This window comes from Oncorhynchus masou, chromosome 12 (genome assembly GCF_036934945.1).
Source record: "Oncorhynchus masou masou isolate Uvic2021 chromosome 12, UVic_Omas_1.1, whole genome shotgun sequence".
Lineage (NCBI taxonomy): Eukaryota > Metazoa > Chordata > Actinopteri > Salmoniformes > Salmonidae > Oncorhynchus > Oncorhynchus masou.
The window spans coordinates 60,423,630-60,441,155 of NC_088223.1; the positions used below are offsets into that span (position 1 = coordinate 60,423,630).

The 17,526-nt window shown below is 40.6% G+C and overlaps 1 protein-coding gene across 1 annotated transcript in view; it reads left to right on the forward strand.

Annotated features, from left to right (window-relative positions):
* The window catches only part of LOC135550534 (teneurin-1-like), a 187,786-nt gene that overhangs the window by 99,324 nt on the left and 70,936 nt on the right, over positions 1 to 17,526 (forward strand). Inside the window, exons 4-5 of the mRNA XM_064981453.1 lie at positions 7,996 to 8,239; positions 13,066 to 13,304. Coding sequence (XP_064837525.1) covers positions 7,996 to 8,239; positions 13,066 to 13,304 — 483 coding nt within the window. The remainder of the gene's footprint in view (positions 1 to 7,995; positions 8,240 to 13,065; positions 13,305 to 17,526) is intronic.

A 17,526-nucleotide genomic window follows, 5' to 3' on the forward strand; every position in this document is an offset into this window, starting at 1 on the left:
CTTTAACGTGAGAAAAGTGCAGGGTTCGTGCGTGTGTACCGCCCAGATAAGCTGGCTCAGTAAGTAATGCATGTCAGATCAGATAAGTATACAGAAAGGGTTGCCCATAAAACGAGGCTATGAATCTAAGAAAGGAGAATTTACTGGCCACACAACAACATGGTACACCAATTCATGTCAAATGGGCTTCCACACAATGGCCTCTGTGTCTGCCAATCTATCCGTGCTAAGGGTAAATGGATAGACTTCCTCTGACCTTTGTATATCGTTTTATAAAAGAGGATCAATACCCGAGCCGCCAGCGTTGACACTTTATCACCATTGCACCATCTGGTACGAAACACATTTTTCTCACCTGAATTATTACAACCGTGTCTACAATCGGATCCATAGACAATAACCGGGGACTATTTCAACGTTGGCTCTGTTCTGTATTGCCTTTATTGCATTAGGAATAAGTCCCTGATGTAAAGAGATTATGTGAGCCACGATGAAGCTGAATGACGGCCTCCTGGTTGTAAAAGATCTGATGTTAGTTTGCTGTAAGATTTATGGGTATGTGCTGGGTCCTATCATTCACAATCACAGACAATCTGTGAATATCCCTGTCATAGCTCCAAATAGAATCACAGTGTGCGTCTGGTCAGTGAACTAGCCAGATATCGTGGCATACTCATTTGAAAAATCTACTATATGTGAAACATGATGATTTAAGTAATTATTGTCCATTTCCCTCCAATAACGGGTTATCTTTTGACATGTTGCACCATAAAGCAATAAACCATGTCATGGTGCCCACAGGCCTTCAGCAAATCACTACTGGTCCTCAGTGGTATACGCTTAAAACAAACAGTCAGGTTTTAAATTCAAATAAATACTTATTTAATCATAATGAAAATATGACTTTTCTACAACTGCATTTCTTCCGATATGAATTGCATTGGACACAGTGCTTTCAGTGATTCCATGTGATATCCCCATATTGTTGAGTGAAGTCATGGTTCAGAATGATTCAAATATCACAAAACATCCTTTTTGGAGTTCAGCCCCAGAATGTTAAGTTGCCATGTTGTCTCGTTAGATTGAAGTGCCCGAGGTTGATTCAAGAAGATGGGTCATCTGTTTAATCTCATGGAATGCCATTACCCTTGTGTAGCGTGTAAAATTATGTAGCGCTTTCTACAATGGGACCATATTAAAGCGCTTAAAGATTCCATTCACGCACCAGGCTACAACAAATGCATTTTCAAGCCCAAGCTAGAAGAGACAAGGTCAAATTGGGGGAATAAAATAGTATTTGCCTCTCTTCCTCTTGTGTATTATCCACCATGAATAACTATGCCAGAGAATAAATATATTTATGCCTGAAGTGGATAGTCCTATTTTCTTGGCAGAGGTGCTTGAGAGTGTCGTATAAAGGACCCTGTTGGCAAATACGTGCTGTCAACTGAGAGATTACACAAGTATGTGGACCAACATTTCAGTTATTTTATGTATAATACAGGCCAACTGTGCTCTTGTCAATCTGCTGCTCAGTTTAAACATACTGTACAAACCTGCCCGGTCTGTAAAATACAGAAGGTCTTTTCCTTTCCCATGTCTTGTGTCTCACCCAGGCGAGGCATGAGTTACATTCATTCACTTGACCTCCAATCCACAGTCAACAATCTGAGTGGTAAGACTCCCCTTTACCATATGGTTCCCATACAATGCATAAAAGTCCTCATCCACAGTGTCTATACGGTGGTTCATCATATCTCGGAGTGGAAGTTTAGGTTTATGAGCTGTGAAGGACAGCTGCTGAATACGTCACAGTGTACCCTTCAGGGGCATTCCGCTTGTTTTCTGGAGGGAGCCAAGCCATGGGGGAGGACTGTGCAGAAGAAAATGTTCCTCACAAGCATTAATGATGAACGTTGTCATTGTGCAAGGGGTACTGTATGGTACAACTGTTGCCGGAAGCAAAAATAGTTGATGTGTGAGATGAATAGTTTACTCCAAATTCTCCACCTTTGGAAGTAATTGCGGTAGTACTTTATACATGGGATTTTATTTTCAGAGATTATTGCAGTAGCCTCTGAGGGGTAGGGGAATGGGAGCCACTCTTCTAGAGTGCCTGAGTGCTGTGTGTGTTTAGCCTCGGCGGTGTTACTCAACACCAGGCATTTTCATTGTGGCTGGCTGATATACCTTTCTATATGCTGAGAGCAATTTCAATAATAGAAGGTCCTGCTGTGAAAGAAATTGTGTTAAAGCCTTTGGCATTAAGAGCTTTCTCATGTGTTTTGCAAAGTCCCAGTCTGATACCGTATATGTGCTAGCTGAACATCCCTTAAGCTCCAGTGTTACGTTTATGTGGCTGGTGCCAGCAGGTTTGTTGTGCACCATTGTTGAATCACTTCAATTCACATTTTTACTTAACGCTCTATTTTTACAAGTGTTTCGGCAGCTAAAAACCCCCGGAAAAGATAACTGTTGTCAATAATGACTGTAGCTATCATAAAGCCATAACAGAGACTTACAATGTGTCGGGTGAGGAGACAGGTAAAAGGCCACATTTATGTTGTTTCGCAATAAAACAAATGTTTTTTATATTCAATTGAATTACGTTTGGCTTTTCTATCAACTTTTTCTTGATACTGCTATGATCTTTTTAGAACGGTGCCTTTTTGTCTGGTGTCACATAAGCATCGACATCAAACGAAAGGTGATGAATGAAATATACAGTATTATCCTCCTCGATTGTGGATGATACTACAGTACTCATCTGTAGCCATGCAAAACCAGGACACACTCAATTGAATCTTCAAATTGCCCAAAGTCAGTGCTTGCTTTATGTAGGGAGATGACATAAACTACACCACGGAAATGTACACTCTCTCTCTAGCTCCAGCTGGCTAGTCCAGTTTTTGCACTCCACACAATCCATTTTCATTTAAGGCCTTTCTCTGAATCTAAAAACTTTCTGATCGGTCATGTGTTTAGAGGCATTTCTATGAAATGTCAGATGCATTGCCAAACCTCACATGCCGACCCTCACACCAACACGCTCAAACAGAGAGGAATGATTTGTCTGCTGAAAATGCCAGCATTACTTGCGCTTATATACTGTAGCTCCATTCCCATCTCTCTCCATATGCAAAAGGAATGTGAGTTTCAAAGTAGAAATATCAATAGTACTGAAGACATGCATAATGCACCATGTCCAGCACTTGAAAGCAGCGGGGTGAGGGGGACTGCAGGGCCAGCCCCTTTGCTCTGTACTCTCCCATGTCTAGTGAGACACTGATCCATGCTCTCTCCCCTCTCCAGGTGAAGCTAATGTGCTTCCCCTCTCAACTCAGGCTCCCTTTTAGAAATAGAATGGATATAACACAGGGCTCTTTGCACGCATTTTCCATTTTTTGAAATCAGAAGCATTTGTGTTGTTAAAAATAAACAGTGATCCATTGACATTGCAAGTCGACGTGATCATGTTTTGTATTGACAAAATGAAAGGGAAAAGAGTTCCCATTGGCTTTTGTGTGTGTTTGTGCATCTCATTGCTGTGAGAGGAATCAGGCTGGCAATAACACTTGTAGACACATGCTCTGGAGCCAAGGTCATCAATAAACTGCTCCCTTGCCTGGACCAGGGCCTAAGTGGGTCAGCCTCACACCTCAGTGTCCCTGACACCGCAGACAAGATGCATCTCCACTCAGATCTGTTGCCCAACGTCCTGCTGGCCTGATTTAATCTAACCTGATGTAGTGTTTTAATGCAGCGATCTTGTTCATGGAGCCAGTTTGTTCATCTTCAGTCTGGCACTCTTAACTGCACATAGTTGTTATTCAATCTGAACCATCCAAAAACTGTTCAACTATATTATTTGACTGACATGAAAGATGTTTATGCTGCTGTGTAAATCCTGCAGTGCGGTTGTGATTGAATGTGGCCTCTTTTCAAGACACTGCAGCGGCTTCTTTATGGTATCATAATGTTGTAAAGTATTACGTTGTCCCACCTCTTCTCTGAATCGACAGCCTGTCAAGGGGTTATCATAAACAACTTATAAGGAAGGGCGTCTGTAAAAAGTCAAACTATGTCCACTTCCAAGCAGGCTGGCGGAGTCAAAGGAGCGGAAGTGTATTTCTAATGTGCCTCTTTTTGTGTTGTATTGTTGTCAGACTGAGTGGCTGCAGTCAGGCTGCACTTATAGCAGCTAGCTTATCCAAGAGAGGATCAGTGAATGACCTAGTCTTAATAATGCACGTGTAAGTGTGTACCCAGTATATTTACATTTTTCAAGGATAAAGCATGTCTGCAGGAGGTCAGGTGTACTTTTAAGACAGTTTCAATCCCGCCAGGGGTTTTGTCTTGAAAGCATGTGCTCTGAAGGAAATCCCTGGAAATGGAGTTTAAGCCACTTGTGGTAAATTGAGGCCATGTTATGACTTGGCTTTGCTCTCTTAATCATCCAGTATGTTCCAATCTCAAAATGAAGGCTTTTTCTGAAGAACCTTTCAAGAAGTGTACGTACTGTCCCTCTGAGTACTCGAAGGCTCATGTTTACTCCTCAAAGGCTTGGTTTTCTGTAACAAGCGCGAAAAGAAGTAAGTGGTAGCGCCAAACAAGAGACATTGAACATAATGCTTTGGAAACATGTGCATGGGGTTTTTAGAGTAACATTGGAGACAAATATTGTATTTCAAACTATTTTCTATTTGTTTGAGTCTGTTTAGATTTTGGCATACATTCTGGAAACTATGATGTTCTCCATGTTAGCCCCTTACAGGGTTAGAAGCATAGATGTGGTTCTTAATCTTCTCATAACATTCAGTCATATTTTTCCTGGTCATGTGTGTGGTCTACAAAGCATTCTTCAGATCATAGATCACAACATACCCTGCTCAAAAAAATAAAGGGAACACCTAAACAACACAATGTAACTCCAAGTCAATCACACTTCTGTGAAATCAAACTGTCCACTTAGAAAGCAACACTGATTGACAATAAATTTCACATGCTGTTGTGCAAATGGAATAGACAACAGGTGGAAATTATAGGCAATTAGCAAGACACCCCCAATAAAGGAGTGGTTCTGCAGGTGGTAACTTCTCAGTTCCTATGCTTCCTGGCTGATGTTTTGGTCACTTTTGAATGCTGGCGGTGCTTTCACTCTAGTGGTAGCATGAGACGGAGTCTACAACCCACACAACTGGCTCAGGTAGTGCAGCTCATCCAGGATGGAACATCAATGCGAGATGTGGCAAGGTTTGCTGTGTCTGTCAGTGTAGTGTCCAGAGCATGGAGGCGCTACCAGGAGACAGGCCAGTATATCAGGAGACGTGGAGGAGGCCTTAGGAGGGCAACAACCCAGCAGCAGGACCGCTACCTCCGCCTTTGTGCAAGGAGGAGCACTGCCAGAGCCCTGCAAAATGACCTCCAGCAGGCCACAAATGTGCATGTGTCTGCTCAAACAGTCAGAAACAGACTCCATGAGGGTGGTATGAGGGCTCGACGTCCACAGGTGGGGGTTGTGCTTACAGCCCAACACCGTGCAGGACGTTTGGCATTTGCCAGAGAACACCAAGATTGGAAAATTCGCCACTGGCGCCCTGTGCTCTTCACAGATGAAAGCAGGTTCACACTGAGCACATGTGACAGATGTGACAATCTGGAGACGCCGTGGAGAACGTTCTGCTGCCTGCAACATCCTCCAGCATGACCGGTGGGTCAGTCATGGTGTGGGGTGGCATTTCTTTGGGGGGCCGCACAGCCCTCCATGTGCTCGCCAGAGGTAGCCTGACTGCCATTAGGTACCGAGATGAGATCCTCAGACCCCTTGTGAGACCATATGCTGGTGCGGTTGGTCCTGGGTTCCTCCTAATGCAAGACAATGCTAGACCTCATGTGGCTGGAGTGTGTCAGCAGTTCCTGCAAGAGGAAGGCATTGATGCTATGAACTGGCCCGCCCGTTCCCCAGACCTGAATCCAATTGAGCACATCTGGGACATCATGTCTCACTCCATCCACCAACGCCACATTGCACCACAGACTGTCCAGGAGTTGGCGGATGCTTTAGTCCAGGTCTGGGAGGAGATCCCTCAGGAGACCATCCGCCACCTCATCAGGAGCATGCCCAGGTGTTGTAGGGAGGTCATACAGGCACGTGGAGGCCACACACACTACTGAGCCTCATTTTGACTTGTTTTAAGAACATTACATCAAAGTTGGATCAGCCTGTAGTGTGGTTTTCTGCTTTAATTTTAAGTGTGACTCCAAATCCAGACCTCCATGGGTTGATAAATTTGATTTCCATTGATAATTGTTGTGTGATTTTGTTGTCAGCACATTCAACTATGTAAAGAAAAAAGTATTTAATAAGAATATTTCATTCATTCAGATCTAGGATGTGTTATTTTAGTGTTCCCTTTATTTTTTTGAGCAGTGTATTATGTTTTAGGATTAAGATTGATAAAATGTTATTTGATCTTTTTAATAATTAGCCATTTGAGCCTTGGATTGTTTAGTGGGAAAACTACCCTCACAAACAATGTACCCTTCATACATCTACAATAATCATTTCCCCTTATCTGATGGAGTTCAACCTGCAGAATTATGTTAGATGTTACCTGGTAAATATCAATACTCTGAAAAGGGAAATGATAGAAGAATTGAACAATTAAACTGAATGAATGGCCATTAGATCAATGGAGAGGAGTGCTCTTATCAGATTACTGCAGGTCCAGACTCCAATCTGCATTATTCTATAAGGCTAGAAGTGATCCTTGGCATCTAAACGCTGATGTATAATAAGCAGGAGTAAAACGTATCACACAGACAAACAAAATCAATACAATTCAATTCAACCTCTTAGGCCAAACGCAGGACTCTGTCATTAGTCTCTTCGTACACAACTGAGAAGAGTTAATGCAGACTTGTCTCTCTAATTGGGGGGAAACTCAATCATGATAACAAAGTTGGTAACACTTATGAATACACTCTGCAAAGGTACCCTCTACATAGACACTAATAACTACTCACATAACTATAGAGTAGACCAGGGTTTCCCTAACTCAGTCCTGGAGCCCACCCAGACGCACCTTTTGGTTTCCCCTGTTCACTACACAGCGGCTTCAAATAAACAAAAGTTGATGATGAGTTGGTTATTTTAATCAGCTGTGCAGTGCTAGGGCATCGTAAACAGGCTCTATAATGCCATATGAAGCGAGGTGTGAAGTTCTTGTGTTACCATGAAGTTTAGTTATACAGGAATAGGTCTGGATGGTTTTGTAACTCACTTTAAAACATTAAAATGATTTTTTTATGGCATTAAATATCATCTTTTACATTTTGTCATTTAATCCATCTAAATATATTTTACCTCGTTGTTTTATCAAATGATTCAATACATTTTTGATAGTATAGTATGGATCCATTGATTCTAGTATGACTTTGAAACCACTCCAGACATCATGAGAAGGATAGCCATGCATCTTCTAATCTAGAACAAGTCCTGATGAGACACCTGCATCCTCCAAGATTTGGAAATTCTGTTACTTTGGAAATGTTTACTAAAACCGTTCCATCACACAAGCAATAGTGGGGAAAGCATTTCATTGGCTTTAGAAATGTATATTGATTTAATGCAATCGTGGCTCTCTTTTAATTTCATTAAGAAAGCTTTGATTTGATTTTGGTACTCCTTGTATATAGATTTATTCTTGTATTCTTGATTTGATTTTATGTTTATTGGTTGATCTTATTGCAAAATTTGATTTTTTTCAAAATTGTACTTTGGAATGATAACCTTGTTACATGTGCTAATTAAACTGAAAAAATCCCCAGGCTCTATCCAAATTGATGAAAAGTGAACGTTAAGTGCTTTCGGAATGTCACAAAACTCTCAGACACTTATCAAGCCACTCAGAAAAGACTCAACTCTCTCTCGCTTTCTCTCTCACTTTCTCTCACGCTTTTTCTCAAGCTTTCCCTCTCCTTTTCTCCCCACAGAGCTCCCCAGCAGTCCACCAGCTCAGTTCACCTTCAGACCCCTCCCCCCACCTCCACCCCCTCCCCACGCTTGCACATGTGCCCGTCCAGCCCCTCACGCTCACGTTTCTGAGGCACTGCAGAGGAACACCCTGCCGGCTCGGAGCCAGGCGATGGACGGAGATCCCACTCAGCCGGCCGACAGAGACAGAGGCCAGCTCCACAACAGCTGGGCCCTCAACAGCAACATCCCCCTGGAGACCAGGTAGGCCTCGGCACCACCACTCTCACCTGCCTAGTAATGAGGTCAGTGCAGTGTGGCAGACACCATAACAGCTCTGTGGCCATACTTTCCCCAGTATTGAGTCATGCAGGTATCTTGGTCTCTTTCCCTCTGTGTTCTTAATCACCGTAACACTGCAGTATCAGTAACTTGGATCCACAAAATAGCGCTAGCTTTGAGAAAAGTCGATTGAATGGATATGTTGTTGGCCTGAGTTAAGTGTTGCAGAGAAGACCCCTGTGACTTCAGTCACAGACCTCTCAGACTTCTTTAATGATTCACACTTTATAGAGATGAATCATGGTGTACATTTATAATGAGGGGTTGGTGGTGCATAACTAAATCACATTGCTTTGATGAGATTCAGGGCTAATGCTTTTGAGAAGTGAAGGGGTGTACAAATTCAAATAACATAAATAGATGCATTGTTAACTGAACATATTCAAGATCAAGGCCTTTCAAATCCTTTTCACAGCAAAAGCCTGTTCACAATTAGCATTTAAAGAAATGTATCAGATGTAAATATAAAACTGCTGTAGTTGTAAAAGAAAGGTTGTCTACAACTGACTAGGTGTTTGCACAGCCACACGTGACAATTTATGAAACAACAACTGTTTTGGAAGTGTATCCATTCATCCCAAATAGGGTTTTTAATTTTTAAACGGACATCCAAAAAGAAAACCACTTCAAGCGGTCACCCTTTATGAACGGGCTTGTCTTCTTGTGATCACTTCCCCAGAATTTTTAACTGTGCCTGTCTCTGCCGGCCTAGATCATGTGTGTGAATTCCAAGCTTCCAAAATGTGACCTTTATCCTTTTAGGGTAAGAATTATCTTTGTCGTTCATTAAAACTAGAGGGAAGAGACAAGATGAGGTGGCAAGATCAGGTGGGAACATTCTAGCCAATGAGATAGCATGTGAATAGATAGAGATAGATCGAGGACTGATTTTTGTGTCTGTGCCATTATAGCATCTGTGACGGCATTGGCAGTGCCATTGGGGCTATCTCCATTTAAAAGTAGTCAATTTTCGTCTTCTTCATTGGCTAATTGCTTCCAACTCATAGGAATCCCCACCCAATTGAGTACTTTAAAATGGTGGAAGCCCTCAATGGTAATGTCCAGGGGTAAAACAAGCTATATCCATGATGAGTCCTCTATCTATCTCTATGACCACAGGCAGAATGCTGATATAAAGTCGTTGACGAAATTCTACATACGCACTTATATCAGTGGATTCGTAACAACCTAACCATTATGAAACTTCTATTTGATCAAATAAGCCTCACGTAGCAGTTAGCAATTACATTTTTGATGACCAAATTCGACCCTCTCATTGACCTCCATACAAAAATTCCTCACTTTGTGGCCTTATTTTCTTGAGCTGAGTAAAACCTCTCGCTTCGCCTCTTCCTCTCTGGCTATACTCCTAATTGATAGGAAGAAACGATGGCTACCAACAGCTGTCAGATCAAAGGTGAAAATACAGAAATACAACATTTCAATCCATTAGATTTACTGTAATGGAGAAAGTCATTGTGGGTAGTTCAGAGGTTGAAAAACTCTATTATTAACTTAAAATGAGTTGAGCTCTCTATACGCTTCTTTCATTTTCATGCTTAGAAAATGGCAAATTCAATTACTGTACACCACAAGCAACCAGGTAAATCTTCCCCTCTTCATTTGATGTGGAACACAAAACCAATCAAAGAATTTCCCGCTTGTTATTAATGACAAGCTTTGTTTGGCTTTGTATGGAGGAAAGGGTTTTAACATGCAAAGAGAGACCACTATGACAGGAAAACTATGGAAAAGTAAATTAATCATATGAAGTAGAGAGCCTTTGTCAAGATTGACAATTATGCTGTCTGCTTTTTGAGATTGTTTTTTATTTAAAGGGTTGTCTGTGAAATGTGAAATGAGTCGCTGGCCTATTTTTCTATTTCCCATTTGTTTGGTAAACCCAACAGTGCTTGGTGGTTCATAAATGTCTTGTAAATTGAAAATAAGCAATCCTATCAGAGGTAAACAACTCCTTTCTGTTGACTAAAATAAGTTGACATGTCGTCTTGAGAAAAAGAATGAAGCATGGGGTAGCAGCATCAGTAGGGAGAACACTACATCATAGAGCTACCTGAATTCACAAGTTAAAGGAATTGATGTTTGGGGTATGTTTTCCAAAAACAAATGAAATCACCAAAAAGGTGTAACATGTTATTTACATAAAACAATATATTTGGTTGTAAAAAAAAAAAAAAAGCTTCTCCTTTAATTGAGTTTCCCAGCCATTGTGGGTATATTCAGTGGACTGAAGCAATCAAATGAATGGATGCAGGAGCTCCATGGTTGATAATACCTCCTCAAGGAAGCCATTACTCAGTTGGCATGAGAGGGTGTTAGTAAGAGACTAGAAAACAAGGGCCTACCTTAGGCATGTTTTCTCCCCCACGCTTTGTGTTCAAAACATCCATAACGTCTCATAGGTGTATGTAATGTACAACAGTGACAATAATTACAAATGAACACAATTAGGTTTGCAGGAGGGGTAGTGGTACTTGAACATCTTAAATTTGATGGAGTAGGTAGATCCTCCCTCCCTTATGGTAGATCACATTGACTGTGCTCATTTAGGCCCCAAACTTATGTAGAGGTCACCCACTCTGCATAGAAGACGAGAAAGTCACCATGCCTGATGTGACTATGTGCTGACTTTCTGTTCTCACCTAAATGAAACTTGTTGATTAACCTGTGGTCGATATTCAACCTAATACAATGCCAGCATTCATGTAGATCAGCAGATTGCTATCCAATACCTCCTCTTGGCCTTGTTTATCTCATCATTGTCAATTGTAATGAGATTGAAAGTTTGATGTGATGGCCAGATATCAATAACACCACCACATTTGATATTTTGCCTTTAGATTTAGAAAATTGTAACTGGTATTACTGCACATTCGCTCTACAGGCTGGGTGATGTGTTGTTGACATAGTTTGCTCAACACTTTGCTCTTGCCTTCACCCAAATAAACCCAAATACTGAATATTTTTTCATATTTTTGTTGATTTCAGATTTCTGTGTTGTCAATTCTCACCGGCAGACGTTACCAATTATGCATAGCTACCTTCCAATTAACACTGTATACTGTAGCATCAAGTGTTTTTCAGACTGCTAAAATGACTAGAAATGAGGTGCTCTGTATCACCCACCTCCACAAACACCTTCAGATTGATATGATGAAGAAACGCTCCCTGTGACATCTGGCCAACGCACATAGAAACATACTGTACCTTCACAAAATGGCGGTTTAACATAAGATTCTACCTCATCAATAGAAAATACAGACAACAGAAGAAAAGTAATCGATTGTAAAGATCAGTGATCAATAGTGATCCTCAGATCATCATTACAGACGTCTTGAGGGGGAAACAAGTATTTTAATGATCCAATTTCTTAGTTCCTCCTCCTGAACACCATCCTCAAAGCATCAAAAAGTATGGGATGAAAGCAGTTAATTTTGTTTGTCTAAATGACATCAGCCGAGTCGATGCACTGTTGAGAACACAAAGACAATGATGATATGGCACTGACACAACATCACTGCATTTCCAGATTTCTGTCACATCAGCATAATGACCATATTCAAGACCACAAGCATATTCTTCTTAATTTCTTTCAATTACACACAGACAGGAATTGATTGCTCCTCTATGGACTGTTTTTTTGCTCTTAATAATGCATTTTTCAAGTGTCAGCTACATCACTACAACAGAACAGTATCCCAGACAGTCTTGAGCTCAGTGCTGTCCTGATCCAAACTGGATGTCCGCTGTCCATGACTGAACGATACAATTCAGTCCGTTCTCATGAGTCTGTCCCGCAGACCGTGAGGAGGATTACCCAACACCACGGGATGCTGCGTTTACAGTGGCTTGGACAACAAAAACAAACATGTCTCAGATAACTTTATCCCTTTGTGAACCATACTTAAACTTAATTACGCTGTCTATGAAAATTGGCCCAGCAATTAAGCCCTGTGATATAATCTTCTATAAGACTGACCTTTGTACTCTCCCATCTTTAATTGGGCACATTAAAGATAGCGGCTAATGGTATTAAAACCTTTTCTAATTAAGGACCTGAGCAATGAGGGTTATTTTTTCCCCCTTGTGTTCTTCTGTTCCGCTGGTCGGTCTATTCCCTCCCTAAACACTGCCGCCTACAGCTTGTTAGATAAAGGCAGTGGTTCCAAGGTCAAGTTCACAGTGAGGAGGAATTGGCCACCCTTCAGCATTAGCATAAATCAATGTAAGCACAGCATTCAGCATCACTGTCAGCTGTAAGAATTTAATAATAAATGTCTTAGACACTCTCTCTCTCTCTCTCTCTCTCTCTCTCTCGGTCTCTCTCTCTCTCTCTCTCAGGAGTGTACACGTTAAGGCAGTTTGCCTGTTGGGAGCATTCATTAATTAGATTTAGGATGTATATCATTTGGCCAGGGAGGGAAATGGGATTGCATTTTGAGATTTGATTTTAATGATGTGCATTTCTAGCAGTTTACCAATAACATAGAAGTACACAAGTAACTAACAGAAGTATTTTCTGGTTTGTATTCTATTTAAGTACTACACAGATGGAAAGGGTTTTAATCTATGCATTTATTCATGTCATATCTACACCATTTTTTATTGGTGCACAAAGGTGTAAATGTTCACACATAAGTGTTTAACAATGAAATAGTAATGTATGGTAATGTACTATGTTGTGTATATTCTCATTAATGTCAACCTCTTCTGTTGGTGTGTTGCAGGCATTTCCTGTTCAAACATGGCTCAGGCTCCTCTGCCCTGTTCAGCGCTGCCAGTCAGAACTACCCTCTGACATCTAACACAGTGTACTCCCCACCCCCACGGCCCCTACCCAGGAGCACCTTCTCCAGACCCATGTTCACCTTCAACAAGCCCTACAAGTGCTGCAACTGGAAATGCACTGCCTTAAGCGCCACCGCTATCACCGTAACCCTCGCTCTTTTGCTCACATATGTCATTGGTAAGTCGGGTATTTCTCCCTATCTATATTATCTATATTTATTGAACAATTCAGTATAGTACAAAAGCATAACATTTCCATATGGAGGGATTTCAGTGCCAACAGAAACTGTAATATTTTTGAATATGTATTTTAGATTTTGAATTCAATATTTTTGAGTGTGTAATGCACAAATGTAATATTTGAATTAGTAAATTGAACTTGTATTTCATCATTTGAAACTTAATTAAATTAATATTGCATTCAGTTTTTAAATTAAATGTAAATTTAAGTGAATATTCAAATTCAATATTTATTTATTCAGTTTAAATATGGTGCATATTGCATTAATTGTCTGTGTATCAAGTTTACAAACTATAATTTAAAGTTGAAATGCATTCAGATTCAGTTTTAAAATTCAGTTCTCTAAATTCAGATTAAAAACCAGAGACATCCTGGTACTTTTCCAGCAAGGAATGGTAGAAGAGAATATTGTTTTATTTAACTAAGCAAGTCAGTTAAGAACAACTTCTTATTTACAATGACGGCCTACCCCGTCCAAACCTGGACAACGCTGGGCCAATTGTGCGATGCCCTACGGGACTTCCAAACACGGCCAGATGTGATGCAGCCTGGATTCAAACCAGGGACTGTAGTGACGCCTCTTGCACTGAGATGCAGTGCCTTAGACCGCTGTGCCACTCGCGTGCCGAGAGAACAGATAGAATCAGATGCCCTATGTGTTAATCAGGTTTCTGGCGGTTTCTGAAGCCAATGTGGCATGTTGAATTTATTTTCTTCTCATGAATTTGGCTGTTGCATTTGAACCGTTTGAGCTATTATGACCCCATTCCCAAAACCTAAGACCCTCTGGAACATGGTCCTGCTTTCTGTTCCCCTCTATGATGCTCACAGGACGCACAGGCTCCTATGGGCTTCAGCTAAGTGGGCTCTAATACAGTCTTGTAACATGCAGTAGATCCGGTTCAAACCCAGTCAGTCATAAGAGAAAGATTAAATATGGAGTGGAAAAGCTATCCTTGGAAGGGCTATGACAGGGCTATTTAACTATATTCTTATGGGGGCCAAATTGTGTTTTTTGTCACACTCCCTTCTAATGTGTCTAATGTTCCAGAGAGTCTTAGCTTTCAGGAATGGGGTCATAATAGCTTAGAGCCCAAACGGTTCAAACACAAAAATTCATAGGAAGAAAATGAATTCTACATGCCACATTGGTTTCAGAAACCGGCAGAAACCTGATTAACATGGAGAGCGTTTGAATCTATCTGTTCTCCTCTACCATTCCTTGCTGGCAAAGTACCTGGAGTTTGTCTCTGGCTTTGAATCTGAATTTAGAGAACCACATTTGAAAACTGAATCTGAATACTTCTGAGAAGTTGAATATATGAAACTTTGGTAAACTTGAAATTGTAATTTGTAAACAAAGACAATGAATGCAATATCTACCGTATTGACAATGAGTATATAAATATATAATTTTTAATATTCAATTAAATTGAAATGTAATTTTAGAACATGTGATTCAATTTGACCATTACAAATACCAAAATATAGAATTTAAATTCAATATCTTAATACAAATTAAAAAATATTGAATGCATGTACAGATACTGTTGGCACTGAAATCGCTCTATATTTCCACTTGTATTTACTTTCTTTATTGTCTCATTCTCCAACTATTTCCCAGTGTCATTCTTATTTTATTTCATGCACTAGGATGAATGGATAGTTTAGTTGAAAATCCATCCAAAAGTTGTTTGTGAGTCTGTAAGATACAGGAAGCAAACATGCCTTAAGTTCTACCTGAGGGTAATTATTTCCACGTTTTTTTTAAACCCAACTGGTCGTTGGATTTGTATCACCATGTCATTTTGGTATTGTAACTGTCATATTGGTTTTTGTTTATGACTGTAAACAACAGTATTTGGACAAGAGACATACAGAACAAGGACAGGTAGACTGTTGCATAACACGTTACATTCGGTAGCTATTGTTCAGCCTTTATTCTACAGTATGAAAGGATGTCACGTAGCAGGTAGGTGCTCCAGTAGAGACAGTTATTTATACTTCCCACTGTTTCCTAGAAGAAGAAAATACAAAAACAGGTCCGTGCCAAAGTGGTAATGTAAGTAGGCATACTCCATAACAACATAGACTAGTGTACATTAAGTACGATGTAGTTGCTGTACATATGATACTGTACATATGATATTACACTGGTAGTTCATCTATATGGCCTCTATAATGTCAATTATAGATACATATTGAAAGTACTTAATTAAGAGAGAGTGTTACTTTGTTGCAACCTTGTTTTCATCAGTATCCATTTTAGATTCAGATATCAATGAGGTCATATTGCCTACTATTTTCACTAAGATTATCAATAAACCTAGTGATCAGAGAGCAACAACAGATTGATCGTTTAAGGTCCGTAGCCATGAGTATGATGTCTAAGGCATTGTCTTTCAGTCTGGCATAGCGTTGTCTCTAGGACTGACTGATATTAATATGAGAGCATTGTAACCTTCGTGTGCCATGGCTATGGATGGCTCTGACCCAGAGACGTCTGTGTGTTTTTCCTAATTGAGATGATGCCCTTAAGCTTCCAACACTAGGTCGATAAAGATCTTAGGAAATGCAACACAGAGCAAGATGGAAGACTTCAGACCTCCAATTTTGATCCTCAGACCTGCAATTTACTAAACTGCATGACCGTGCATGAACACCCCTTTAATAAGGCCATTTCAAAGGTAGCCATCAGCCCGTTGTGTGCAGGCGAGGGATAGGGATTGTAAATCCTCCGCTGTCTAACAAACGTTGACTGCATCTTTTAACAGCTCTCTGCTTTATTATTCATTTGTCTACTATAAATGCTACATTACCAATTTTGAATTGACCAAAAAATCTATATGGCTACATGAATAAAATGCTGATTACATTCCTGAGTTTGAAATACAGTTGCAAACAGCTTTGAAATTAGCAGCTAAATGTTAATTCCATCTAGTTATTAGGCACTCAGGCCAAATCGTAAATGAACAGATGTACTGTCATCACAAATAATGTTGGTATTGTAAATAAAAATGTCAAATAAATAACAAAGGTGGAAAATCTATTACCCACAAGACTCTCCTCCGGGGTGACACATCACAAATCTCAATGAACATGGAAGGAAGCAGTCATCACAAATCACAGATTTGTGTCAAGGCTCTCTCTGTGCCTTGACACAGGCCTTTATGGCTTTGCTTGATGTCACCATTGGTGTGATCAACCCTGCTATTTATTTATCTACTGTATTTACTCTTATCTGTTCTGTTCATGCTAGTCTGGACCCCAGAATAGACATTGCAATGGCAATTTGTTTGCTGTAGTTGCAGCAGGACCGCAGGGCCTGGGCTGGAGCAGCTAGTTGTGACATTTGCATTGCAGCGATTTGCTGTGCTTGCATCCATCTCTTCAAACATGTTTTAAATGGACAGTATTTGTCTTCATAAGACTCCATCAAAAGCACATGTATGCACATTTAGCCATATCAGAAGTAGAATGTATCATACTGTGTAACTGATTTGCAAATCGTTGTGATGTGTTCCAATTGTAGCACAACAACAAAGGAAACACACTGGTGCATGGGAAGGGCACGTTCCATTTTATTCTCCACTTGCGGAAGTTCTCTTTCAAATAACTAAACAAACTTTTCTGATGAGAATGCATTGCTGTTTGTGTAGAGCATCCTTGAAACTCCAGGAGGTGGTGGGGCCAGTGAAAGGTTAAGATGTAAGGACAATCTGCGTTTGACACTTTGTAGACCCCCCACCATACAGCTATTTTGACTCCACAGAACACAAGAAGAGAAATGCCTCAAAGACAACGGTGACATGTCATTGTGTCATACTTAGAGGAGGCGCACAAGCCCCGGGGCGATGAATGAATGATGAAAATGTTATGGAGAGGCAGAAATAGAAGAACATGCAGGCATACTGCTGATATAGCACGGTAAGCCACACTGTCTGACTCTGACTGGGAGTAAGTACCAACTACTCCATTCTCCTCAGAAACACTCTTCATTCACTAAGGGGACAACCTGGTGCTAATTAAAATGCTCCAAAATGTCACCCACATACCCAGAGGTGATATAAGCTGAACAGGAAGTTACAGTTGCCTGTTTTCAAAGTCAGAATGCTGTCAACACAGGAAGGAACAATGTCTCCCCTGCCACCTCCACCAC